At 46.0% G+C, this 27,866-nt stretch overlaps 1 protein-coding gene across 2 annotated transcripts; it reads right to left on the bottom strand.

Annotated features, from left to right (window-relative positions):
• Nucleotides 1-3,199: 3,199 nt before the first annotated feature.
• Nucleotides 3,200-27,843, bottom strand: LOC140208390 (NACHT, LRR and PYD domains-containing protein 3-like). 2 transcript variants are annotated; one of them, XM_072277051.1, is made up of 10 exons: nucleotides 27,741-27,843; nucleotides 18,481-18,571; nucleotides 16,657-16,823; nucleotides 11,145-11,316; nucleotides 10,981-11,046; nucleotides 6,680-8,435; nucleotides 4,364-4,450; nucleotides 4,038-4,208; nucleotides 3,715-3,882; nucleotides 3,200-3,560 (listed from the first exon to the last, which is right to left on the bottom strand). In XM_072277051.1, the coding sequence occupies exons 2-10, from the start codon at nucleotides 18,488-18,490 to the stop codon at nucleotides 3,473-3,475; spliced, it is 2,685 nt and encodes an 894-aa protein (XP_072133152.1). In that variant the 5' UTR covers nucleotides 18,491-18,571; nucleotides 27,741-27,843; the 3' UTR covers nucleotides 3,200-3,472. The 2 variants fall into 2 exon arrangements, with proteins under 2 accessions (XP_072133152.1, XP_072133153.1); XM_072277052.1 differs by lacking the exons at nucleotides 3,200-3,560; nucleotides 3,715-3,882; nucleotides 4,038-4,208 and adding an exon at nucleotides 6,286-6,391 and having other exon boundaries at nucleotides 4,362-4,450.
• Between the last annotated feature and the right edge of the window lie 23 nt (nucleotides 27,844-27,866).

Here is a 27,866-nt window from a genome sequence, read left to right on the forward strand (position 1 = left end):
CTGCAAGCCATTAATTGCTGGGGTCGACGTGCATAGAATGACGTCCTCTCCAGGGGACAGGTATGAAGGGGAACCCGGTACCTTTGGTCCAAGGGATTCACAAGCAGCCTGGTGCTGAGAATGAGAGAGCTTTGTCTCGTCTCCTCTTACACTATTCGATACACTTGCCTCCAGAGAGGCGCTGACTAGTAAGTCCTGGGTGGAGGCCTCCAGGGCTGCCTCATTTGTGCAAACAGGGCTATCCCAAGCTTTTTGCACAACCACACCATCTACCCCAGGACTGGTGGCTACATCTGGGGACTCAGGTTTAGAACCAACCTCTACCCGGATTCCCACCCCTTCCTGGGACTTCCCCGCATCTACATCCCCTGCTGTCTTGCGGGAACGTTCCCTTCTCCTCTTCACACCTGAGGAGCACACAGGTGCAGGCTTCACCGATGGGGCGGCGCTTTCTGTTTCCATCGCCCCGTCTGTTTGCGCACCTCCCCGAGCCCCACGCTCCACTTCAGGCGAAGTAGGCGTGAGCTCTGCGGCCTCAGAGGTCGACTTCTTAGGGTGTTTGGATTTCCCCTTTGCCTTCTTACTCCGCACAGACTCCACCCCGTCCCCCACCTGAACCACAGGGAGAGGAGCAGGGGCCGACCCAACTGTAAGAGTAGGGACAGGGTGAGGGACCGGAGCAGGATCAGGGGCGGCGGCAGGATCAGATGCAGGCGCAGGTGCACGCGCAGGAGTAGGATCAGGGGCAGAGGTAGCTGGGGCACTGGTGCCCGAAGTGGGCTCCCTCGGGTTCCGGGTGGTAGGACAGTCCCTCCGAAAGTGCCCCACCACCCTGCACGGATGGCACCGTGGGCGCTCGGAGCTCCAGTACACCTGATAATCTATTCCCTCGTGCCGGACAGTAAACCGGCTCTCAACATCGTCCTCCCTTTCCAGCTGCATGAATACCTGACGCCGGTAAGAGATTACGGTGCGGAGGGTGCGTCTCTTAAATTTGTGTGGGATGGCAGTGATCTCCGACCTTACTTGCCCTAAATGGGCCAGTGGGGGAAGCAGGTCCGTATTCGGAATGAAAGGCTTAACATGCCCAAGCACGATACGTTGCGTGGGGGCCGTCACCAGCTCCATCGGTAAAAAGTTGTTGTCTACCGTGACTCCCCTGCTTAGGGCCCGGTGCACTAGCTCTTCATTGGCCAGATAGAACACCGCCTTTCCGAACTCCTTTTCGGTGGCCAAAATGCCGCCTTACCCCACCAGGTCCTCCATTGCCTCCGCACACTTTTCTAGTGTCATTCCCGGGCGCAAAATACATTGCACCCCGCGTTCCACCTTCACCGACCGGAACAGGGCGTTGTCCGAGGCCGGGGAGGCAGCCTCCCTTGCGTAACTCCCCGAAGGCCCGCGACTCCCTGGAGACCGGTCTGGCATGCTGGCGCTGTTTCCAGTCCGCAAATTTTACAGCGGTGCCGGTTAGAAGTCCTGTAGCGAATCGAATAACTGGCCGGAGAAGTTTGCAGTCGACAGTTGCTCGCTGGCTCGGCGCCAGGAAAGGCTCCGTCGGACTTGCAGAAACCCAGGCCGGGAGAGGTCGAAACGTCCTTTCAGATGCTCCGGCTCCGACACCGGACGAAAATCAGGAAGATAAAGGAGGAGGAACGTCGCCCCGATGTCAATGGGGGGACCGACGGCGTTTGCCTCCGGTTTTGGAGCGAACCGGCTACCTGGCGAGTTGCCAGCGGCCGCAGTTAGGAGCCACCGAGAAACCCAGTCCAAACCGGCAGTAAAACTCCACACCGAGCCTCCACACCAGCGCCGTCACTCACGCAGTTGTCCAAGAGACTATTAGAGCCACCTCCAAAGTATTCCACGAACTTTATCCAGTAGTTTTGCCGCGTTTTCTCCCAGTTCCGTCAGCACAGCTCCACTCTGTGTCTGACCCCGGGAGTGTGTGATGGGACGGTGTGGAGGGAGATTCACTCTATATCTGACCCCGGCAGTGTGTGATAGGATGGTGTGGAGGGAGATTCGCTCAGTGTCTGACCCCAGGTGTGTGTGATGGGACAGTGTGGAGGGAGATTCACTCTGTGTCTGACCCCGGGAGTGTGTGATGGGACGGTGTGGAGGGAGATTCACTCTGTGTCTGATCCCGGTAGTTTGTGATGGGACGGTGTGGTGGGAGATTCACTCTGTGTCTGACCCCGGGAGTGGGTGATGGGACGGTGCGGTGAGAGCTTCACCCCGTGTTTAACACCGGTATTCCATCCCCATCCCTCTCGTACTCGGGACCTCAGTGGTCTCACTTCTGATATTATAGTCGTTTTTAACCATCTGCGGAGGACAGGAGAGGGTCATTTAGGCAGGAAGGGGGTTGGGTGGAGATGAGATCCTGGGCACCCAGACACTGCCAGTCCGACCTCCCTCAGCCTGGAGCTGAGACTCTACTGTGTCAGTGTGAGGAGCTCCGACCCACTGTCGCAGTGCACAGGGTGCGGGGGGCAGCAGAAACCTCAAATAAAACTCAAGTCCGACACCAAGACAGGAAGTTACAGTGGCTTATTGATTTCATCATGACAAATGTAAATTAAACAATGTGTGAGCTGCTGACGTGCGGGAATAAATAAGCTGCTCCCGATTCACTCACAGTCACACAACGGGTGACCGGTTGAATAATCAGTCCCGTTTCTCACCGTCACTCTGCATCGAGGAACCGATGATTATAACATCACATTTCCGAGATCGTGTCCGAGATCGCTGCAGATCCAGAATCACTGCCGAGGTATTTGTCAAGGTAACATCATTATATCGGCCAGACTGCCGAATGCACCGTCCTCAGCAAAGGGAGCAAAAGGATTCTCTCTGGGATAATCCCACCCCGGGACACCGGTGTCCAAGACTGTGCTCCGGGTCCCGGGCTCTTCCTGTCTGTGTAATTCCCCGGGGATTCACGTGGGCGGGGTCTCGAACCCGCACATCCGGCTGGACAGGAGGCGGAAAAACGTCACTTCGGGGAAGCTCTGAACGTCGCCGAGCGCGGGTCTGGAGTCAGTTCCCATAACACACATCAAAGTTGCTGGTGAACGCAGCAGGCCAGGCAGCATCTCTAGGAAGAGGTACAGTCGACGTTTCAGGCCGAGACCCTTCGTCAGGACTAGTCCGTACCTCTTCCTACAGATGCTGCCTGGCCTGCTGTGTTCACCAGCAACTTTGATGTGTGTTGCTTGAATTTCCAGCATCTGCAGAACTCCTGTTGTTTCCAGTTCTCTTAAAACCGTTGGGAATTTAAACATAATCATAAACATAAACGGCTATTAAACATAAGCATGGGAGTTAAGGGGGATTTAAAAAAAAATAAAGTTTGTCACTACCCCGTCCCCCCCCCCCCCCCCCCGCCAATTGACTACCAACATTTTTGCCGGTACCTAGGGGATGGCCGGGAATCAGCCAAAATGTCCCTGTTCACACACTCAGATGTTCACACGGTCACTGTCAGTCCGGGTCTGACTCCCTGCAGAGATCCCAGTTTCTTCTCCCCGGTCTCACTGAACTGATTCTGCCACAGCCTGAAACAGATGGGAGAATAAAGATGAAATAAACAGATTACACAACAGTGTCAGTAACAGGGGACTGGGGTTAATATTTCAACAACAGACAAATATCACCAGAAAACCCGCGGATCCGCTGATATTTTATCACATTGAACATTAACACACTCACCCGATCCGCTCTAGATTCGGGAGGGTCATTACGAGGCGGCGGAGAGCGGGGACAGATCGGTCTGTGAGCGAGTTTAATCCTAGATCCAGCTCCATCAGTGATAGGTTTGTACTGAGAGCGGAGACGAGATCCTCGGCACCAGAATCTGTGAGACCGACACGGTTCAGCCTGGAGATGAGAGAGAGTGAGGGTGAAGGACACAGAGAGACAGGAGACGGTACAAATCCCCAGTGTTTATCAGTAACACAATTACTGATCACATTCATGTTCAGTGTCAGACACCCAGTGACTGTAAACACAATCTCCCACAGTCTGGTACTTACCCCATTTTCTGTATTTTACACTCCGGGTTCCTCACAGCCGCAGACACCAGTTTCACTCCTGAATCTCCCAGTTTATTATTATTCAGTTTCAGCTCCGTCAGTGATGGGTTTGCACTGAGAGCGGAGGCGAGATCCTCGGCACCAGAATCTGTGAGACCGACACGGTTCAGCCTGGAGATGAGAGAGAGTGAGGGTGAAGGACACAGAGAGACAGGAGACGGTACAAATCCCCAGTGTTTATCAGTAACACAATTACTGATCACATTAATGTTCAGTGTGAGACACCCAGTGACTGCAAACACAATCTCCCACAGTCTGGTACTTACCACAGTTTCTGTATTTTACACTCCGGGTTCCTCAGAGCCGCAGACACCAGTTTCACTACTGAATCTCCCAGTTCATTCTCCCCAAGACTAAACACAAACAGACAAATTGATGAACAAAGTGATTCAAACCGTGGGTCTGAGGGAATTTCTTTCACTCGGATATTTCAGGAAACATAAAACCTTCAGTAAATCATTGATTGGAGTTCCCATCACTGTCAATGTCCCTCACTGCCCAGCTCCAGGGTATTCACCGAATGTCAGTAATTTAGTCTGTCGGTGTGACCCCGTAAACTCCACATATTCTGTCCCACTCCCTAATGGTTGGAAAAGTGTTCTTGATGTGAGAGGGTTTGAAGTGGATAGGTAAGATATAGTGGCATGCAAAAGTCTGGGCACCCTGCTTTAAAATTTCTGTTACTGTGAATATCTAAGAAAGTAAAAGATGACCTGATTTCCAAAAGGCATAATGTTAAAGATGACACATTTCTTCAATATTTTAAGCAAGAAAACGTTTTTTATTTCCATATTTTACAGTTTCAAAATACCAAAAAATGAAAGTGCCCAAAGCAAAAGTTTGGGCACCTTCAAGGCAGTACTTAGTAACACCCCCTTTGGCAAGTATCACAACTTCTACGTGCTTTATGAAGCCATTTAAACATTTTTCCATTCTTGCTTGGGGGATTTTCGCCCATCATTCCTTGCAAAATTCTTCTCGTCCTGTTATATTCTTGGGCCGTCTTGCATGCACTGCTCTTTTGAAGTCTATCCACAGATCTTCGATGATGTTTAGGTCAGGGGACTGAGGACCATGGCAAAACCTTCAGCTTGCGCCTCTTGAGGTAGTCCATTGTGGGTTTTGAGATGTTTTAGTATTATTATCCTTCTGCAGAAACCATCCTCTTTTCATCGTCAGCTTTTTCCCGGACGGTATGATGTTTCCTTCCAGAATTTGCTGGTACTTAATTGAATTAATTCTTCCCTCTACCAGTCAAATGTTCCTCGTGCAACACAAGCCCAAAGCATGATCGATCCACCCCGGTGCAAAACAATTGGAGAGGGGTTCATTTCATGAAATTCTGCACCCTTTTTTCTCCAAACATACCTTTGCTCATTGCGGCCATAAAGTTCTATTTTAAATTCATCAGTCCACAGGACTTGTTTCCAAAACGCATCAGGCTTGTTAAAATGCTCCTTTGCAAACCGCTGACGCAGAATTCTGTGGTGAGACGCAGGAAAGGTTTTGGAAGACTCTTAGCTGGCTACAAAAAGCGTTTACAAGCTGTGATACTTGCCAATCGGGGTGTTACTATGTAGTGACCAAGCAGGCTGCCCAAACCTTTGTTCTAGCTCCTTTTGCTTTTTTGTTATTTTGAAACTGTAAAAGATGGAAATAAAAAAAGTTTTCTTGCTTAAAATGTTAACAAAATTTCTCTTCTTTAACTTTATGCCTTTTGGAAATCAGGTCATCTTTTACTCGTTTAGCTATTCACAGTAACAGAAATTTTGACACAGGGTACCCAAAATTTTGAAAGCCACTGTAGATCCCAGAGGAGGAACGTGAATGAGGAAGAGAGATTTTACAGGAGGAAGGGGGATGGGAAAGAGATATCCAACAGGAGGAAGGGGGATGGGGAAGATAGGTTCCACAGGAGGAAGGGGGATGGTGAAGATTGATCCCACAGGAGGATGAGGGATGGGAAGAGAGCCCCCACAGGGGTAAAAGATACCGATTGGAAAAGATAATCCCACAAGATGAGAGATGCAGAAATAGATTGCTCATGATGGGTGGGCCTGAACTATGGCCTAAAACTGTGAGAAGAAATGTGTCCATGGCGTCTGGGTATCTGGTGATGAGCACAGTCACACAGGTGGACTGATGATGATAGTCACACACAGGGAAGGGCAGGGGAGGACAAACTCACAATGGTATTTCTTTACTTCGCACTGGAACAGTCTGCTGACGGTCTCTTCTCCCTCATCGGGAAGGGGGTGTGAATCTCCGACCCACCTGCTGCAGTCAGTGTCGGTCTGGGTGTCAGTAACAGTGAGAAGGAACATTGTCAATGGACGTGTCACAGGCAGCGAGAAACACGGCCATTCCTGTGATTTACTACCATTAAACCAATGGCCGTTGTTCACTGATCTGATGAAGTCTCCAACATCCCTTCACAAGGACCCAAAGAACCCTCCCGTCCTTCAGGATTTACTGACTGATCTTCACAATCTGATTTATCACTGTTTAACCCAAATCCCTTTACATTGAAACAACACAACTGGACAGTTTCACAGTTCAGAGTGAGAGATAAATCAAGTTACCTCAACTCCTGGCACTTGTGCAGCCCGGGTACCAGCCGCTGGATTCCTTCACACTGAATGTTGCAGTTCTCCAGGTCGAGGTGTTGTATTGTATCACAGAGTCCGAAGACATGAGACAGGACCGCGCAGTCAATCGGGGTCAGTGTCATTCCACTGAATGAAAGTGTTTCCACTGATCCCAGTGCGGCCTGAGCCAGTCCACGATTCTGAGCCTCAAACAGGTAGTGCAATGTGTTCAGGAAGCTCCTTTTACCAGCTTCACTCCATGTGTTTCCACTCTGACGTTTAACCTCCTCCTTCACCCAGTCAATCACCCGGCAGGTTGTTTGATGAGGAAATGGACCCAGAAACTCCTCCAGGCCCCGAGCTGTCATTGGGGAGGAGAGACCAGCAACGAAACGGAGAAATATCTCAAATCGGCCATCTGTTGTGTTGTGGGCTTCAGTGAGGAATTTCAAGATATTCCCAGGATTTAGAGTCAGGAATTGTACGACTGCAGCTACAAACTCTTGGATGGTGAGGTGTGGGAATGTGTACACCACACACCGGGCAGAATCCTCTCTCTCCAAAAGCTCCATCAGGAACCCGGACAGGAACTGGGAAGGCTGCAGATTGTAGTTGATCAAATCTCCATCTGTAAACACAATCTTCTTCTCGGACACTCCTCTGAAGGCCATCTGACCAACCCTGAGTAACACATCACGGGGGTTTTCAATCTCACGGCCGTGGTTTTTCAGGATATTGTAAATATAGTAGGAATATAGTTGGGTAATGGTCTTGGGAACTCGCTGCGGGTCCCTGACTCTTTGTGTGAAGAAGGGGCCCAGTGCCAGAGCGAGGATCCAGCAGTAGGAGGGGTTGTAGCTCATGGTGTACAGGATCTCATTCTTCTTCACGTGTTTGAAAACAGCTGCTGCCACCATCTGATCTTCAAAATGTCTGATGAAATATTCCTTCCGTTCCTCACCAACAAATCCCAGGATTTCAGCCCAGATACCGATTTTTGCCTTTTCCAATAAATGTAACGCAGTGGGACGGGTGGTCACCAGCACTGAACACCCTGGGAGCAGCTTGCCCTGGATTAAACTGTACACAATGTCAGACACCTTGCACTTCAATTCAGGATCTGTGCATGTGGACTGAGGTTCTGTGTCTCTCTGACTGTCAGCAAAATCAATTGTTTCGTTGAATTCATCCAAACCATCAAATATAAACAGCAATCCCTCTGGGTTCTTCCAGACTTCTCTCAGGATGTTCCCAAAGTAACGATATTGATCCAGTATCAGTTCCTTCAAGTTTATTCTGCAGTTAATGGAGTTTAAATCCCGGAATTTGAAACTGAAGACGAATTGGAACTGTTGGTATATTTTCCCTGTGGCCCAGTCATAAACAATCTTTTGTACCATTGTTGTTTTCCCGATCCCTGGAACGCCGGCCACCGCTGCAGATATCCCGGATATTTTTTCCATGTTAGAACTTTTAAATTTTTTAAGAAAACTCCTCTTGAATAACTGATCGGTCCGGATTTTTTCCAGCTTTCCTCGGAGATGTTTTTCTATCCACTCCTCGTGGTCTCTGCCTCTTGCCAGCAGCTCATGTTCCACCAGTCTCCGATCTCGAACAGTAGAAATGACCGTGAGCTCAGCGTATCGATCAACCAGCTGGAAAACCTTCACCTTCTCCCTCATCAGGATCGTGTTGACTCTCAGTGTTTCAGTTTGTGCCCGCAGAGTCTCCATGTGTTTCTGCTGAACAGCTTCCATGGGAACAGACAGTGGACAAACTGTTAGATGCCTCAACTTGGAACTCAGCATTTAAGTACACAAGAGGTAGCTCAAAGCTATTGCATTATTTGTCGAAAATCCTAAGACGGAGAGAATGCCTGACATTGTTTAGGTGAAATCTGCAGATCAGAGATAAGAGTGCCTGAAAGTGAATGAAGGCTCTGAACCATTTTTGATCTGATTCAGATTTGCTGTTAAAGACTCCACTCTCCCCTCCGTTCGTAGTTTGCAGATTCCCCGGTGTTCCAGCAAGCACCAAGTTCACACGGGATTCTGGAGAGGAGAGTGTTGTGTGGAGCGGTTGGTTTCACTGCTTGCACTGCTCAACACTGCAGATGGTAACAGTGAACTCAGGCAATAACCCTGTGGTTGCGCGGAAGAGCAGGAAACCGAAAATGGCAGCAGTAATGACTGGTTTCAAATGCAGACAGAGTGAACTGTTGAATTACACCACAGAGGTAAAATTTCAAAGGGCGCAGATGGAGAACTGAATGTGCTGTATTTAAATGCAAATAGCATTCAGAATAAAGTGGAAGAACTCTTGGTGTTTTGGGCGTCACTGAGTCGTGGTTGAAAGAAAACCATAGTTGGGAGATTAACGTCAAAGGATAAACTTTGTATCAAATGGACAGGCAGGACGACATAGGCGGTAGTGCGGCTTGGTTGGTTTGAGATGAAATTACATCTTTAGAAAGAGGTAACATGGGGTCAGAGAATGTGAGTCTTTGTAAGCGGAAATAAGAAATTGCAAGGGTAAATAAAACATTATGAGAATCATAATTAAGCTTCCAAATAGTAGACAAAATGTGGGGCTGAGATTACGAAGGTAGCTTGAAATGGCATTTAATAAGGGTAGTGCCACAATTGTAATTGGGCACTTCAATATGCAAAGGAAATAGGAAAATCAAGCATTCTTAAGGTGTCAGATAGCAAAAGAGGGAATTTATTGAATGCCTAGGAGATAGCTTTGTAGAGCAGCTTGTGCTTGAGACTTTTCAGGGAAAGGCTATCTTAGATTGGGTGTTCTGTAATAACCCAGATCTTAATTGGGAGCTTACTGCAAAGGAACCTTAGGAGGCAGTGATCATTAAATGATTGGATTCAAACTGCAATTTGAGAGGGAGAAGCATAACTTACATGTATCAGTATCGCAATGGAATAAAATGATTTACAGAAATGCCATATAAGGTAACAAATGTGAGTGGTAAGTTGGATGAATGGATAACTTTAAAAATCCAACACAAGTAAAAAAGCTGTAAGAGTGGGAAACATGAAATATGAGGGCCATCAAAATCATAATATAAAACAGGACAACAAACAATTTTTTTTCAGTTATACAAAGAGTAAAATGGAGGGAAGAGTTGATATTGGACCACTGGAAAATGCTGTTGGTGAGATAGCAATGGGGGACAAAGAAATGGCAGAGGACCGTAAAGGGTACTGTCCATATGTCTTGACTGTGGAAGGCGCTAGCAATGTGAGTGACGGGCAGTAGAAGTGAGTGCCATTAAGGTGGATAAATCACCAGAGCCAGATAGACTACATCTCAGAGACATGAGAGAGGTTGTTGGAGAGATAACGAAAGCATTAGTCATGATCTTTCATGAATCACTTGATTCTGACATGGTCCCGGAGGAGTGGATATTGCAAATATCACTCCTGTTTTTAAGAAAGGAGGAAGGCAAAATAAGGAAAATTATAGGCCAGTTAGCCAAACCTCAGTGGTTGGGAGAGTGTTGGAGTCTCTTATTAAGGTTGAGGTTTCAATATACTTGGAGACTAATGACAAAATAGGGAAAAGTCTGCTCTTCGAGCAAGTAACAAGCAGGGTGGACAAAGGAGAGGCAGTGGATGCCATTCACTTGGATTTTCAGAAGACATTTGATAAGGTGCCACACATGAACGAGATAAAATCCTATGGTGTTGCAGGAACGATATTAGCATGTGTAGAGGAATGACTGACAGGCAAGAGGCAGCGTGTAGGAATAAAAGGGGCCTTTTCCGGTTGGCTGTCGGTGACTAGTGGTGTTCCGCAGGAGTAAGTATTGTGACCGCTGCTTTTCACAATGTTTCTTAATGATTTAGATGATGGAATTGATAGCTTTGTGGGAAAGTTTGTGAATGATAGAAAGATAGGTGCAGGGGTAGGTGGTGCTGAGGAAGCAATGTGATTGCAGCAGGACGTAGACAAATTGGAAGGACGGGGAAAAACTTGGCAGATGGAATACAGTGTTGGAAATGTATGGCAATGCATTTTGGTAAAAGGACCAGACTATTATCTGAATGGAAAGAATGTCCAAACATCAAAGGTGCAGAAGGACTAGGATTCCTCCAGCAAGCTTCCCAGAAGGTTCATTTCCAGGCCAAGTCTGCAGTAACGAAGGCAAATGTAACGTTGTCATTTATTTCAAGGGGAATCCAATGTAAAAGCCAGGAGATAATGCTTAGCCTTTATAAGACTGTAGTCAGACTCTCAGAGTGAAATACAGACTTTAAGATGTCAGTTCCATCCCTTACCTTTCAGATGCGCTGGCACTTCAGATAAACCCCGCTCAGTGTCCATGAAGGCAAACTGGTCGTCACCTGTTCAAACAGATTAACCTGCATGAAGTCTGTTCTGTGTAATACTGTAAATTCATCAGCTTTTACATCTGTAACACACAGTGTATTGTTCACCGTACCACGTTCCCGTATTTCATTCAATATTCTGCTCAGCTTCGGTAAATGGTGATGCAGTTTCACAAAGGATTCCCACATCACCCTCCGGGCCCCGGAGCCCTTCTCCATCACCAGATCCAGGAGAAGTTTGGAAGCGCCCGCTCGATTTCCCTTCTCCGCGAGGTCAGCCACGCTCTGTAATAAACAATGGGGAATATATTGAGGAGCGAAGGGATGGGTACAAATCTACCTTGAACATTGACTGACCCAGCTCACCACAGGTCACTCAGAGCCATTGAAGTGTTCATAGCGGTGGAAAGATTTCAAAAGAAACGAGTGCGGTCAGTCGGGACTTTCTGCGCCACAGATGGCGAGGTAATTATCCACTACGCAAGGTTTAGGCGGAGCAGACATAGTGTGAGTGAGCCAGAGATAGAGTGGGGAGTTCAGGGTTTGTGTCAGAGAGGGTTCAGTGAGGAGAGGCGGAGGATTTAGGTAGATTTTGGGTCATATTTTAACTCTTTTTTTTCTCGGTTAGAACAGTGAGAATTCAAAGCAGGATAGTGGAATGCTCTTCCTTCAGTGTGTGGCAAGATAGTGAGACCTCCAGTGTCCCTGACAACTGCACTTTCAAGAACTGTATCCAGCTGCAGCTTCCTACAGACCGTGCTAAGGAATTGGAGCTGGAGCTGGATGAACCCAGGATCATTCAAGAGGCTGAGAGATTGACTGACAAGCTATAGGGGGAAGGAGCTATACCAAGGCGCAGGACACAGGTAACTAGGTGACCATCAGGAGGGGGAGAGGGGATAGACCGCCACTGCAGGAAATTCCTCTGTAAGAGGTATACGGCGTTTTATTTCAGGGTATGGCCTAGCAGAGGAAAGCCACGGCGATTGTGCCTCTGTCACTGAGTTTGGTTTTGTGACTCAGAAGGGGTGAGAATTGGTGAGCTGTACTGACACGGGGAATTCAATGGTTAGGAGAACTGACTGGAGATTCTATTTACGAGAACAGGATTTTTGGATGGTGTATTGCCAAGGTTTGTGATATCTCGTATGGACTCTAACTTTCTTAACGCCAGGATGAGCTGCCAGAAGTCGTGGTCCACCTTGGAACCAATGACAAGAGTAGGAAGTGTGATGAGGTCCTACAAAGTGATTTCATGGAGTTAAATTCTAAGCTAAAGGGCAGAAACTCCAGGCCTGTGTTCTCAGGATTGCTACCCATAAAACGTACGAGTGAGGCCTGAAATAGGACGATAATACAGTCTAACGTGTGGCTGATGAGATGATGCATTATGGAGGGCTTCAGATGTCTGGATGATTGGGCTGTCTTCCAAGGAAGATGGAACATGGAGAGACGTGACCGTTTTGTACCCTAACTAGACGGGGACTGATAACCTTGTGGGAAGCGCTAGCGCGGCATATGGATGGGGGAGGTGTTAAACTAGAGTTGCAGCGGAATGAAGAACCAGTGTCGATAATGGAGGAGCTGTGTGGGAAATATGTTGTTAAGCCAACATACAGAGTCAGGACACTAAACATGGTGAAACTAATGTCCCGGGTTGCGTATTATTTCAATGCAAGGAGCAATGAAGTAAAGGCGGATGATCCTAGAGCGTGGATCAGCACATTGAATTACAGCATTGTAACCATTGATGTGATTTGGTAGGAAGAGGTGCAGGACTGGCTGTTCAGCATTCCAGTGTTCAGTTGCGTTAGACATGATTCAATAGAGCGGGAGAAATTAAAGGAGGAGGGGTGGCATAACTAGTCAGGAAAAATGTCCCTGCATTGCTCAGACAGGACAAACTGGAGGGCTCATCTACTGAGACTGTATGGGTGAAACTGAACAATAAAAATGGATGGGATTATATAGATATATAGATATGTATCTAGAGCACCCAATAGTCAATGGTTTTAGAGTATCAAATTTGTAGAGAGATACAGATGGTAGCAGGAAACAGAAGGTTATGATGGTAGATCATTTTAACTTCACATTTATCGACTAGGACACCCATATTGTAAACGGCTGGATGCGATAGTGATGGTCAAATGAGTTCAAGGAAGTTTCTGTAATCAATATATTGAGGTCATAACTACAGACAGTGCGTACTGGAATTTTATCAGGGAACAAGACAGGGCAGGTGATAGACGTGTGTGCAGGTAAACACATTTGGATCTGGTGCCCTTAGTTTAAACATCATTATGGAACAGGGTAGGTCTGGTCTTCGGGTTAAGAATCTAAATTGGAGAAAGTCCAATTTTAATGGTATCCGAAAGTATCTGACAAAAGTGGATTGGGACAGGTTGTTTCCTAGTACAGATAGATCTGGTGATCACAATACCATTAGTTTAAAGATCCTTTATGGAAAGGGATAGGTCTTGTCCTCAGGTTAAGACTCTAAATTGGAGAAAGGCCAATTTTAATGGTAACTGTAAAGGATCTGACGAAAGTGGATTGGGTCAGGTTGTTTCTGGTACAGATGTGCTTGGTAAGTGTGAGGCTTCCAAAACTGAAATTTGGAGAGTACAGAGTTCGAATGCACAATTGACCACAAGCACAGAGTTTGAATGTTCGTGATGGAATAAAAGGCAAGGGGAAGATATTTAGGGAACTTTGGGTTTTGAGAGATATTCAGACCCTAAGCACATAAGGCTCGAAGGATCAAATGAGACACTTGATGAGTGCAAGAAATGCAAGAGTTAGTAAAGGAGAAAATCAGGAGGGCTCAATTACTGCATGAGTTTACGCTAGCAGACAAAGGAAAAAGAGAATCCCAAACCCTTCGTCAAATATATTTGGAACAAAAGTATACCAATGGACAAAATTGGTCATCTTGAAGTTCAGAATGGACATTAATGCTTGAAGCTGAAAAGGTAGGGGAAATAGTAAATGGATTTTTTTTTTGTTTTTATATTTACTCAAGAGATACACAGCGTCTTTAGAGTGAGGCAAAACAACAGTGAAATTATGGATTTGAGACAGATTACAGAGGAGGAGGTATTTGCTGTCTTGAAGCAGATTAGGGTGGATAAATCCCCAAGGTTTTCCTTCGTACCTTGCTTAAGGCTAGTTCAGAGATTGCAAGTGCTCCAGCAAAGATATTTAAAACGTCAGATGCAGAAGTATTGGAGGGTAGCTAATGTTGTTTTGTTGTTTGAAAAGGCTGTAAGAATAATCCAGGGAATTATAGGCTGATGAGCCTAACACCAGTGGTGGTAAAGTTATTGGTAGGTATTCTAATAGACTGAATATGAGTATTTGGATGGACAAGGATTGATTAGGGATAGTCAACACTGATTTGTGCTCGGTAGATCCCTTCTAAACAAACTTATAGCTTTTCGAGGAGGTTACCAAGCAAATAATGAAAACAAGTCAGTGGTTGTTGTCTACATGGACTTCAGCAAGCCCATTGACTCGATCCCTCATTAAAGATTGCTCAATAAGATTAAGTCGCTTGCCATTCATGACATGGTAGTAAGTTAGTTTAGATATTGGATTCGCGAGAGAAGCTAAGAGAGGCAGTAGAGGTTTGCTTCTCTGACTGGAGGTCTATGACTAGTGGTGTGCGGCAGGGATCTGGACTGGGTCTGATGTTCTCTGTCATATATATCATCGCTCTGGATGATAATGTGGTAAACTGGGTCAGCAAATCAGTAGATGACACCAAGGTAGTGACAGCGAGAAAGGTTTTCAGAGTTTGCAGCGGGACATGGAACAGCTAGAAAAAGGTGGAATGGAGATTGGGAGATAGAATTTAATGAAGACACGTGTGAGGTGTTGCACTTTTCGAAGACAAACTGCGATAACACAAAGACGTTCACTGGTAGACATTGAGCAGTGAGGTAAAACTAAGGTATCAGGGAATACAGATCCAAAATTTCTTGGAAGTGTTGTCGAAGGTAGATGGCATTATAAAGCTTTTAGGACATAGGCCTTCATAAATCAAAATATTGAATACGGAAGTTGGGATATTATGTCAAAATTGATGTTGCAGAGGCTAATTTGAAACAATGTGTGTCCCTACCTCTCGGAAGGATATCAATAAGATTGAATGAATGCAGAAAAAAATACAGATTGTTGCCAGGACTTGAGGACCTGGGGTATAGGGGAAGTGTGAATAGGTTAGGACGTTATTCCATAGAGTGTAGGAGGGCCAAGAGAGATGTGATAGAGGTGTACAAGTTTATGAAAGGTATAGATAGAGTAAGTGTAAAAAGGCATTTTTCTACTGAGGTTGGGTGGGATTGGATTTAGAGGTCATGGGGTAACGATGACAGGCGAAAGGCAATATGTGGAGGAACTTGTTCACTCAGACGCTGCTGAGAACGTGGAACCTGCTGCCATCGGAATTAGTCGATGTAAATTCGATTTGAACATTTAAGATCAATTTGGATAAGTTCATTCAATGGAGGAGTTATGGACGTCTCCAGTCCGTGTGCAGATCAGTAGGACCAAGCAGACAGTAAGTCGGTGTGGACTAGATGGGAAGAAGAGTCTATTGCTGTACTGTAGACTTTGATGACTGTGGCTAGGTCAAACTATGGCAGGGTCACTGTTGACTTTCCCTGGGCTAATTGCCGGTGAACCGCAGCAGGTGCACTATTCACTGCCAGGCTCCATGAGGGGTCCAGTGTCAGCCTACAGCTGGGAATTGGCAGTGAGGAACAGTCAGCAAATTCAGGACTATAGAGCACGTGTGGCAAACCAAAGCCAACTGGTGGTAATTTTGAGTAAGAAGTTTGGAGTGAAATTGTCAGCTGCCTCACGTGGAATATAGCGTTCGGTATTGTGTGTGGCTCTTCACAAAAAATCAGTCTGGGATGCAATAGGTGAATGCATTCCAGCAGCACAAGGACCATTGGAAACCTGTGTTAGCTGCAGATGCTTGGAACATTTTTAGTGATACTAATGCTGCACCTCCCAGTGTTAACAGTATATGCTGTGGTAATTACAAAGTCAAATTGGAAGAGTTACAAGGAACAGAAAGTAACAGAACCATGAGGCATATTGGGATATTGATCAAAAAAGAGTCAGCAGTTCAAATGAGAGACGATAGTCAATGTTGCCTGGTCAGTTGAAAATGGGATTGAAGGTAGACTGAGAATGAACTGAGAAATAAGTCACTATATATTTGATTTGTGGGAAACCCGTGGGTCGTCAGGTAAACACAGATTGCTGAATGGCCATTAAGGTCGAGCATGGGGAACATGATGTGATGTCAGACGGAGTGGTGTAAAGTGGTTCTTTGTCCACTTGCAATGTCCGTCAAATGTCAGATTACTAAAGTTACCTGTCAATCATTGTCTGTATCCTAACCTGTCTGAAAATGAATGTGTTCAGAAAACTGGAGAGAGGCTTGTATTGGTGTATAAAGGTTCGGGGTTTTGCGCAGATGAAACCTCTTTTCTTGATATTGACCACAAGCATTGTAGGATTTTCATAGCGCAGAGGTGCCGTTACACCGGTTCTGTCGATCTGTGATAGATTCAGTAGAATCTACACTCAGTCTATGTTCCTCCCACTTACGTGATACTCTCGCCCGGTGAAGTGATCCTCGCCCATTAACATGAAGCCGACTCCCTCCACACCCTCCTCAATCGCCTGCTCCAGTCGCTCCATGTAGAATCTCGTCAACTGGAACAGTTGGTGATCCTCACAATTTGACAGGAAGGCCGAGATTGCGGAGTTCAGATCTGTAGTCAGTCATAGAACATAAAATAGTAGAGTTTACCATGCGTATGCGGAAAAGATGCCAATTTAAACCAATCCCATCTTCAGGAACATGGTCAATATCCCTCCGTTCCCGGCCGACTCATGAGTTCAAACGCCTTTCAGATGCGGCTGGGTATCTGTTTCCAGTCCCTCCCTCGGCAACTCATTCCAGACACCGATCACTCTCTGTGGAAAACATACATCTTAAATCTCCTTTAAACGTTACCCTCTAATCTTAAGCCTATTCCCTCTGGTACTTTTGGTGAAACTCGTCTGCACCCTCTCCAGACCCTCCACATCATTCTCGTGATGTGGTTACCAGATTTCTGCACAATATTGAAATAGTCTCTTAACCAACGTCCATCCAGTTACATCCCAACTTTAACAAATACCTCAACTCGTCGTTATCACGTTACCAATCGTATTGCAACTTTCAGGGAACTATGCACATCCATCAGAAGACCCGTGCGTACATCAATCGTATTAACGATCACAGGATTCACTGCGCACATCGCTCGCGAACTTGGCCTCCCAAAGTGCAACTTCTCACATTTGCCTGAATTAACTGTACTTGGCGACTCTCTGTTCATATTTCCAGTTGGATGCTGAACACTTTGACAACAGTCCCAAATTTACTCAACTCTGCAAACACTGTGAATCAACGGATCAGTCCACCCAGTATATCATTTTGAATAATACATAGTTTATTATAAAATTATTTACATCACACACGATGCATGGCGAAACAGTGATCTTTGCGGGCACTACTGGTCACAGACCTTCAGCCAGAACAACGCTCCTCCAGTCCTGACTCCATTTTATGTGCCCAATACAACTTTGAAATCAATTTACAAATTCTCTGATTAAGATTCCTCAAGCTGAAACGTCGATAAGCTAATTTCTCTCTATAGATGTTACCTGACCTGCTGAGTTCCTCCAGTATTTTGTGCGGTGACCTCTCTACTTATCATTTTGTTTTATTTTAATCCTATTCGCCAAGGAGATTTCATTGCTTCGGTAGCACCACCACCCTCTCCGCCCGCATCCCGCCCCTCCACCAGCAGATTCCTTGTTTATAAATTCCCTTGTTCACTATCTCCTGCACCCAGTCTGTTCTCCCACAAAATAACGTTCTTCAACTCGACCACAATAAACAGGCACCGGGAAACTCCCCTCACCTCCATTGTGCAACAAACTGAAAATCCGGAGATAATTCACTATTGCTCTTCCAAAAGAGAAAACAACATCTGTTTCTCTCACTGTCTGTTGAAGGCATTCCCACATCAGGATGTAACAAATACTGACGGAAATTCTGTCTGTTCCCTGGACGGTTACATTGCCCGCTGCTGTATTCCTGTCTGAGTTTCACCCACACCCACCATATTCAGGATCTCCTTCCCCTTTCACTCAGGTGAAAATTTGCACGGTGAGGGGAGTGATTCGACCATTCCCGTTGTTAGTTCCCTGCGCGGGACCTGGTGAGTTGTTCCAGTGCTCAAGGTCGCGTTACCAGGAGGATCAACGACACCGTTTGATGGAACTTTTGTTGTACCCCTTTAGCGCCCAAGTGTATTCCACTGAACTACTGATGAATTGACTACACTTGTACCATAACCAGAAAGAGCCCAGTGAGCATACCTGTGTCCATTCTGACTCTGACTGTCGTTGGTTGATTGTCGGCTGCTTGTCTGCCGTCGGGTGGAAGAAAGCACCACCTGCTGGCGATGGTCTGAATTGCACAAATAAAAAAAGTATGAGTCAGTTACTCTGCCCTTCATAATTTAAAGCTCTTCCGTGAGGTCACTGCTCAATCTCCTGCATTCCAGGGAGTAAAGACATAGAGTGACCATCGTCTCCCCAGAAAGGAGGCCTTCTGGCCCTGACAACATACTTGCAAATCTTCATTGCACTATTTCCACTTTAACCAAGCCTTTTCAAATGTACAGCGGCTAGAACTACACTTTGTGCTGCAAACACGATCTCACCAGCGACTCATACAACGGCACCATAGTGTTAACACAACTCTTTGCAGTACGAACGGCCAGGTTTAAATTCCCTCCGCTGCCTGTAAAAGTCTGCAGATTCTCACTGCGATCGCATGGGTTTCCTCCGGGTGATCCGGTTGCGCCCCCCACCCAACAGTCTTAAGTCGTACCGGTGGCAGGTTATTTGGTCACTGTAAATTGTCCTGTGTTAAGACTAAGATTAAACCTTGGGACTTAACGGGCAGTGCGGCCATTAATTTCTAAAATCTCAGTTAAAAAATTAAAATAATGTCACAGCTCCTGCATTCAGTACAGCTACCGTTGAAGGACGGCGTGGTAAACACTTCTTCACCACCCCGTGTCGCCGCATTGAGCGAACTGTGAGCTTATACTCCTCGGTCCTTCTGTTCTATGACAATCTCAGATCATGAGCTGCTTGTCGCTTGTTGCAATTGTAACCCTCAGGTTGGGCCGGTGGCGTTAGTCTATGGGAAGACAGTCTCCGGCCGCGCCAAACTTGTGAAATCTCGTTTGTGTGGATGGTACAGATCAGTACCACGAAATAACAAGCAGTACACCATATGCAATTAAACAATTTAGCTTTATAATTTTTAATTTGACTAGAGGGTTAATAAAGGAAAACAAAAAGAAAAGGGCCCGTTTTATTGAAACAGTCCACGGTACACGTCGGAGCTCACGGTTTTCCCGACATTTAGTTCTCCATTGATTTCACGGCCCCATTCCACATCCACTCCGTCGTGCTGTCTACGACTTCTCCGTTCTGGCACCTTCTCTCTCCATCTACCGCCGAACAAAAGCTCGTGCATCTATCGCTGTCGGGCCCACAAGAAAGAAAAAATACTCCCCTCATTGGACAGCGCACATTCCAAAGTTCCGTGATCTCTAGTCATACCCCAAACACTGCAGCTACAAAAACACCATTACATTAGCAGTGATGGCATTCCCAAGGCGATACCGCACCCCCCCTCCCCCGCCAAATTTAGTCATGTCCTCATGACTTTGAGATAAATTTCCAACCCTTCCTACAAAGCACAAAGACCAACCCAGGTGTAAAAGGCAGTGACATATCTCCCCACAACGGTAGGGGCCACAATATGCTCCCCAGGTGCTACATAGGTCAGCCTATCCGGTGGTCTCCTAATTCTCTGAGACCTCCGTACCCCCACATTTACCGCTTCATGTTCATACACAACTGAGGATAATTTTGGCCTACCTGGCGAGGCCTCTCTCTGCCTATCGCTCGTGAACTTGTCCCTTGGCTGAGCCCTGCTTCATTCCTTGCAGGATCCTCTCATGCTGTTGGTCCTGCAGTCGCCCCGCCTTGTCATAGATTTCTCTTACTGGTGTAGTCTCCTGGGTCAACGTGCACTTCTTGTCCCAGAGGTAGAAAGTGCTTCCGATGGAGAATCTTGACCGGCCCATTCTCATTCGATAAGACCATGAGACCATAAAATATAGGAGCAGAAGTAGGATATTCGGCCTATCGAATCTGTACCGCCATTCAATCATGGCGATCGAATCCTTCCAGTCACCCCCACTCCCCTGTCTTCACCCCTGCCTTCAGCCTATACCCTTTGATGCCCTGGCTAATTAAGAAAACTTAGCCCCTACAGCCGCTCGTGGCAACAAATTCGACAGATTACCACCCTCTGACTAAAGTAATTTCTCTGCATCACAGTTCTAAAAGGACGTAATTTAATCCTGAAGTCGTGCCTTCTTGTCCTAGAATCTCCTACTATGGGAAATAACGTTTCCATATCTAATCTCTTCAGGCATTTTAACATTTGCAAAGTTTCTTTGCGATCCCCCCTCATTTTCCAGAATTCCAGGGAATACAGCCCAAGCGCTGCCAGAGGTTCCTCATAGGGTAAACGTCTCATTCCTGGAATCAGTCTCCTGAATCATCTCTGAACCCTCTCCAACGTCAGGATATCCTTTCTGAAATAAGGAGCCAAAACTGCAGACTGTACTCCAAGTGTGGTCTCACTAGTTCCTTATAGAGACTCAACATCACATCCCTGATCTTATATTCTATACCTCTAGAAATGAATGGCAACAATGCATTAGCCTTCTTCACAACCGACTGGACCTGGAGGTTAACCTTTAGGGTATAGAACATGGAAACATAGACAGCCAACAGCAAAATACAGCCCTTCGGCCCACAAAGCTGTGCCGAACATGTCCGTACCTTAGAATTTACCCAAGGTTACACATGGCCCTCTAATTTTCGAAGCTCCATATACCTATCAAGAAGTCTTTTAACGACCCTATAGTATCCGCCTCCACCACCGTCACTGGCAATCTATTCCATATTTTCACCATTGTCTGCATTAAAAAAAACTTGCCACTGACATTTCCTCTGTTCATGCGTCTTCAAACTGTGCCCTCTCGTGTTAGATATTTCAGCCCTGGGAAAAAACCTCTGACTGTCCACACGATCAATGCCTCTCATCATCTTATACACCTCTATCAGGTCACATCTTATCCTCCGTCGCTCCAAGGAAAAAGGCCGGGTTCACTCAACCTATTCTCATAAGGCATGCTCCCCAATCCAGGCAACATCCTTGTAAATCTCCTCTGCACCCTTTCTATTGTTTCCACATCATTCCACATCAAACAACCAGAACTGAACACAGTACTCCAAGTAGGATCTGAACAGGGTCCTATATATCTGCAACATTACCTCCCGGCTCCGAAATTCAATACCACGATTAATGAAGGCCGTATGCCTTCTTAAGCACAGAGTCAACCTACGCCGCAGCTTTGAGTGTCCTATGGACTCGGACCCCAGGATCCCTCTGATCCTCCACATTGCCAAGAGTCTTACCATTAATACTACATTCTGCCATCCCACTTGATCTACCAAAATGAACCATCTCACGCTAATCTAGGTTGATCTCCATCTGCCATTTTCCAGCCCACTTTTGCATCCTATCAATGTCCCACTGTAACTTTTGACAGCCCTCCGTACTATCCACAACACCTCCACCCATTTGTGTCATCAGCAAAATTACTAACCCAATCCTCCACTTCCTCATCCAGGTCACTTATAAAAATCATGAAGAGTAGCGGTGACAGAACAGATCCCTGAGGCACACCACTGGTCACCAACCACCATGCTGAATATGACCCATCTGCAGGCACTCTTTGTCTTCTTTCAGCAAGCCAATTCGGGACCATAAAGTAATGTTCCCTTGGATCCCATGTCTCCTTACTTTCTCAGTAAACCTTGCATGGCATATCTTATCAAACGTCTTGCTGAAATCCATATACACTACATCTACTGCCCTACCTTTCTCAATCCTCAAAAAAATTCAATCAGGTTCGTAAGGCACGACCTACCTTTGACAAAGCCATGCTGACGACTCCTGATCATATTATACGTTTCCAAATGTTCATAAGTCCTGCATCTCAGGATCTTTTCCATCAGCTTGCCAACCACTGAAGTAAGACTCACTGGTCTATAATTTCCTGGGCTACCTCTACTCCCTTTCTTTAATAAGGGAACAATATCTGCAACCCTCCATCCTCCGGAACCTCTCTGATTACCATTAATGCTACAAAGATCATCGCTGGGGCTCAGCAATCTCCTCCCTCGCCTCCCACAGTAGCCTGGGGCACATCTCGCCCGGTCCCGGTGACTTACCCAACTTTATGCTTTTCAAAAGGTCCAGCACATCCTCTTTCTTAATATCTATATGCTCAAGCTTTTCAGCCCACTGCAGGTCATCCCTACAATCGCCAAGATCCTTTTCCGTCGTGAATACTGAAGCAAATAATTCATCAGGTACCTCTGCTATCTCCTCCGGTTCCATAAACATTTTTCCACTGTTATACTTGATTATTCCTGTTGTCTCACATCGTATCCTCTTGCTATTCACATACTTGTAGAATGCCTTGGGGTTTCTGTAATCCTGTCCACCAAGGCCTTCTCAAGGCCCCTTCTGGCTTACCGAATTTCCTTCTTAAGCTCCTTCCTGCTAGCCTTTACTGTTCTAGCTCTCTATCATTACCTACTTTTTTGAACCGCTGGTTAGCTTTTCATTTCCTCTTGACTAGATTTACAACCGCCTTTGCACACCATGGTTCCAGTACCCTCCCATTCTTTCACTATCTCATTGATACGTACCTACGCAGAACAACACGGAAATATCCCCTGAACGTTTGCCACATTTCTGCTCTAGATTTCCCTGAGAACATCTGTTCCCAATTTATGCTTCCATGTTCCTGCCTTATATGCTCATATTTCCCATTACTCCAATTAACCGCTTTCCTGACTTGTCTGTTCATATGCTTCTCCAGTACTATGGTAAAGGAGATAGAATTGTGATCACTATCTTCAGAATTCTTTCCCATTGAGAGGCCTAACACCAGACCAGGTTCATTTCCAAATACCAGGTAAAGTACCGCATCATTTCTTGTAGGCGTATCTACATATTGTGTCCAGAAACCTTTGTGAACACACCTTACAATCTCCACGCCTTCTAAACCCTTTGCTCTAGGTTGGTGCCAATCAATATTTGGGAAATTACAATCTCCCACCAAGACAACGCTGTTATTATTACACCTTTCCAGCATCCTTCTCTCTATCTGCTCCACGATGTCTCTGTTAATATCGGGTGGTCTATAAAAAAAACACCTTGTAGAGTTATTGAACCGTTCCTGTTCCGAAATTCCACCCACAGACACACCGTAGACAATCACTCCATGACTTCTTTTTCTGCAGTTATCTCTGATCAACAGTGCCACATCCCACCTGTTTTGCCTCCCTCCCTATCTTTCCTGAATCATCTAAAGCCTAGCACAAGCCTGGTATCTTGCACAAAGACTCGCAAGTCCCTTTGCATCTCTGCATTTTGAATTCTCCCTGCCCCACCCCATCTAAATAATAGTCTGTCTATTCCATCAAAGTGCATTATCATGCACTTTCCAAAATTGTATTTCATTTGCCTCTTCTTTGTCCATTCCCCTAAACTATCCAAGTCTTTCTGCAGGCTCTCTGTTTCCTCAAGACTACCCGCTCCTCTACCTATCTTTGTATCATCGCAAATTTAGCCACAAATCCATTAATACCGTAGTCCAAGTCATTGACATACATCGTAGAAAGCAGCGGTCCCAAAACCGACCCGAGTAGAACTCCACTGGTAACCGGCAGCCAGCCAGAGTAGGATACCTTTATTCGCACTCTCTGTTTTCTGCTGACCAGCCAATGCTCCACCCGTGTTTGTAACTTCCCTGTAATTCCATAGGTTCGTATCTTGCTAAGCAGCCTCAGGTGCATCTCCTTTGTCTCTCCTGCTTGCAATTTCTTCAAAGAATTGCAGTAGGTTTGTCCGGCAGGATTTTCCTTTCAGGAAACCATGCTGGCTTTGGCCTATCTTGTCATGTGTCTCCAGGTACTCCGTAATGTCATCCCTAATGATCGATTCCAACAACATCCCAACCACTAATGTTAGGCTAGCTGGCCTATAGTCTCCTTCCTGCTGCTTCCCACCCTTCTTAAATAGCAGAGTAACATTTGCAATTTCCAGTCATCCTGTACAATGACAGACTGAATCGATTCTTGAAAGATCACCGTTAGTGCCTCCGCAATCTCTCTAGCTACTTCCTTCAGAACCCGAGAGTGTGTTCCATCAGGCCCAGGAGATTTATCCACTAAGCTTCCTGGGCACCTTCTCAGTCGTAATTTTCACCGCACAAACTTCTCTTCCCTAACACTCTTGAAAGGCCGGTATACTGCAGACGTCTTCCTCTGTGAAGACTGATGCAAAATACGCATACAGTTCTTTTGTCTTCTTTGCATCTTTCATTCCAAAAATCTCCGGCGTCATTTTGTATTGGTCCTATATCTACCCTCGAATCTCCTTTACCCTTTTGCGACGGCGTCCTGGATTACCCATATGAATTGTGCTTTTGAAGAGAGAGAGAGAGAGAGAAAGAAAGAGAGACAGAGAGAGAGAGAGAGAGACGAAGACTGATCACAGCATGTTTATTCTTTCCCAAGGACATGGCCTGCTTGTACATTATTACACAGACAGAGAAGGGAGAAAAGGGAGAAGCTGATTTGAGAGACAGTTGTTACTCAGTACGGGGAGATAAATCGAAGGTCAGACCTGGGACACATGATTTTGGACACTGAATGAGCTTTGTTATGCCCACAGAAACAGTGGGTTTTTGGAGGATTGATCAGTGGCTACTGCAGCGTGAAAAGGGAGTGACTGGTGGGGAGTTGTCCATGTGCCATCCTTGCCTGGGTTGATAATTCCACCACAGAAGAACGGTCCCCCTTGGTGTCGTCACAGTCGGTGACTTCTAAAGGATTTCGGAGGACAACGGGAAGATCGACGGCGTCAGCTCATCTGAAGATTCATATCTCCCTCTCTCTCCATCACTACTCAACTCAACACCACGAACTGAACTGAACTTTATTCATTACCGTAAGACTATCTATTTACCCCTAGACTTGAAGATGCTTGGTTTTCGTATATATTCCACGCTTACTTTTATATATAATCATTGCTAACCTGTTTGATTTATCTGCATTTATATTACTGTATTGCGTAGTTACTAATAAATAGTATTAGTTAACAGCAATACCAGACTCCAAAGTGTTTTCCATCTTTGCTGGTTCTTTAACCTGTCACGGGGTACGTGGCACTTTATATACTTAAAAAAACTTTTAGTATCTTCTTTGATATTAATCACCAGCTTCCTCTCATAATTCAGCTTTTCCCTCCGACTGACCTTCTTAGTTTTTAAAAGCTCACCAATCCTCCATCTTCCCACTGGACCTGGGTTCTTTATATGCCCGCTCTTTTGCTTTTACTTTGGCTCTGACTTCACTTGTCAGCCACGGTAGTGTCCTTCTTCCGTTTGAAAATTTATTCTGCTTTGGAATATATCTGCCTTGCACTTCCCTCATTTTTCGCAAAAAAAAAAAAAACAGCCATTGCTGCTCTGCTGTCCTTCCTGCAAATGCTCCTTTCCACTTAGCTTCGACCAGTTCCCCTCTCATGCTGTTTTAATTTACTTTATTCCACTGAAATACCGACTCATTGGATTTCATTTTTTCCCTCTCAAAATTCAATGAAAACTCGATCATATTGTGATCACTTTTCCCCAAGGGTTCCCTCACCTTCTTATCACCTCCCGATCATTGCACAACACCCAATCCAGCTCAGAGACTGATAACCCACACCCTGACTCCCTGGGACGTATTTGCCATGGATTGTGGAGTTCCTGCCATTTCCGAATCACAAACTGAGCTGGAACTGGAACCTAATGACCCTCTTCTAGGGCCGAAGCTCAGGCTGGTTCACCGGTCTGTGGATTGTGAGAGGATGCAGATGCACTTTCAGCTTGTCTGTACCAGTCAAACCGAGCACATTTGATCACTATTACATTGATCTGTGGGCTCTTGCCCAGCACAGTTGGCTGCTATGTTTCGCACAGTGTAGCAGGAACAAAATGTTTACAATCTAAAATTTTGCAATAGAAAATGCTGGGAATTCAGTACATCAGGACACATCTGTGAAAGGAGAATGGTGGGGGACCCAGTGTCAGAGCTGGGGCTGCTCAAGATGCTGCCGGTCTGTTGAGCGTTTCCAGTGTTTTCTTATTCAAGCTTTAAATTTCCTGCAACAGTAGTTTTCTCCCTCTATTTATTGTACAAATATTAACTGATTGAAAAATGATGGGACACCCCGAACTGTTCAACAGATTTGTGTAAATGCCACCCCACCCCTCTAACTGGTTAGATATCAGTTCATTCTGACCCTGGTGTAATGCATCCCATACAGTCAATACTCACAGCATCCTTTCCTCCCACTAACATTCTGTTACATTTGCTCCTGAGGCCACGCTGAGAGGCGGTGACCACACAGCGATAAAAATGTGTAACTCTTCTTGCAACACTTGCTACAGCTCTGACGGGCTGTTACCATGGAAACGGAGGAAGGGGCTCACCGAAAATAACCGAAGAAGGAAATAACTAGGTAACCATATTCTACATGTTTAATTATGGCAAAGATACAAAGCAGCTATTTTGTAACGGTGAAACTAAAACTGCAATGGCTGATTTTACCTTGCCTCGCACTGTATTCGGTGAAAGCTCTGGTAGTTCTAGCTAACGAAAAACAAAACTATTCCTGGAAAACGCAATGATGTAAAAGGTGCAAAACAACAGTTCACAATGAAGGTAAACGTTATATGAAAGATGTTGAAATATATCATTGAGCTGATGGGATACAGACTGGACAGAAATTGAACAAGATGGTTGATATATATCATTGAGCTGATGGGATTCAGACTAAACAGAGGTTGAACAAGATGGCTGATATATATCATTGAGGTGATGGGATACAGACTGGACAGAGGTTGAACAAGACGGTTGATATATATCATTGATGTGGTGGGATACAGGCTGGACAGAGGTTGAACAAGACGGTTGATATATATCATTGAGATAGTGGGATACAGGCTGGACAGAGATTGAACAAGATGGTTGATATATCTCATTGATGTGGTGGGATACAGGCTGGACAGAGGTTGAACAAGATGGTTGATATATATCATTGAGGTGGTGGGAAGCAGGTTCCCCAGGTGCAACTCAACGGATGGGTTTAGTGCAGGCATCGCCACCTCATCCCCTCCTGGAACCAGAGCAGTAGGTATTGAGCGGCGGCTCATCTCAGGCGGTTCGGTGTGAAGGTCCCACAACCCGAACCAACGCCCAAAGGTTGTGTCCAGGAAGTGGGGCGAGGCCGCTATTTCGGTGAATTTAACGGGACTCACTGCCCAACATCAGGCCACGCCCCTCGGGATCGGTCTTAGTTCTCACCGATGGGAAATTGTCGGTCTCGATCCCCCCTCGGGACCGGCCTCAGTACTCACCGATGGGAACTTGATCTACTTGCCCCGCAGAGAAGTGATCCGTCCCCCGGCTCCCCGCCGACGATCCGCTTCAACACAGAACGGAAAGAAAACCACCGCCCATCCGTGGACTGTGAGTATTTGCGA

The sequence above is a fragment of the Mobula birostris genome, chromosome 13 (genome assembly GCF_030028105.1).
Source record: "Mobula birostris isolate sMobBir1 chromosome 13, sMobBir1.hap1, whole genome shotgun sequence".
Classification (NCBI taxonomy): domain Eukaryota; kingdom Metazoa; phylum Chordata; class Chondrichthyes; order Myliobatiformes; family Myliobatidae; genus Mobula; species Mobula birostris.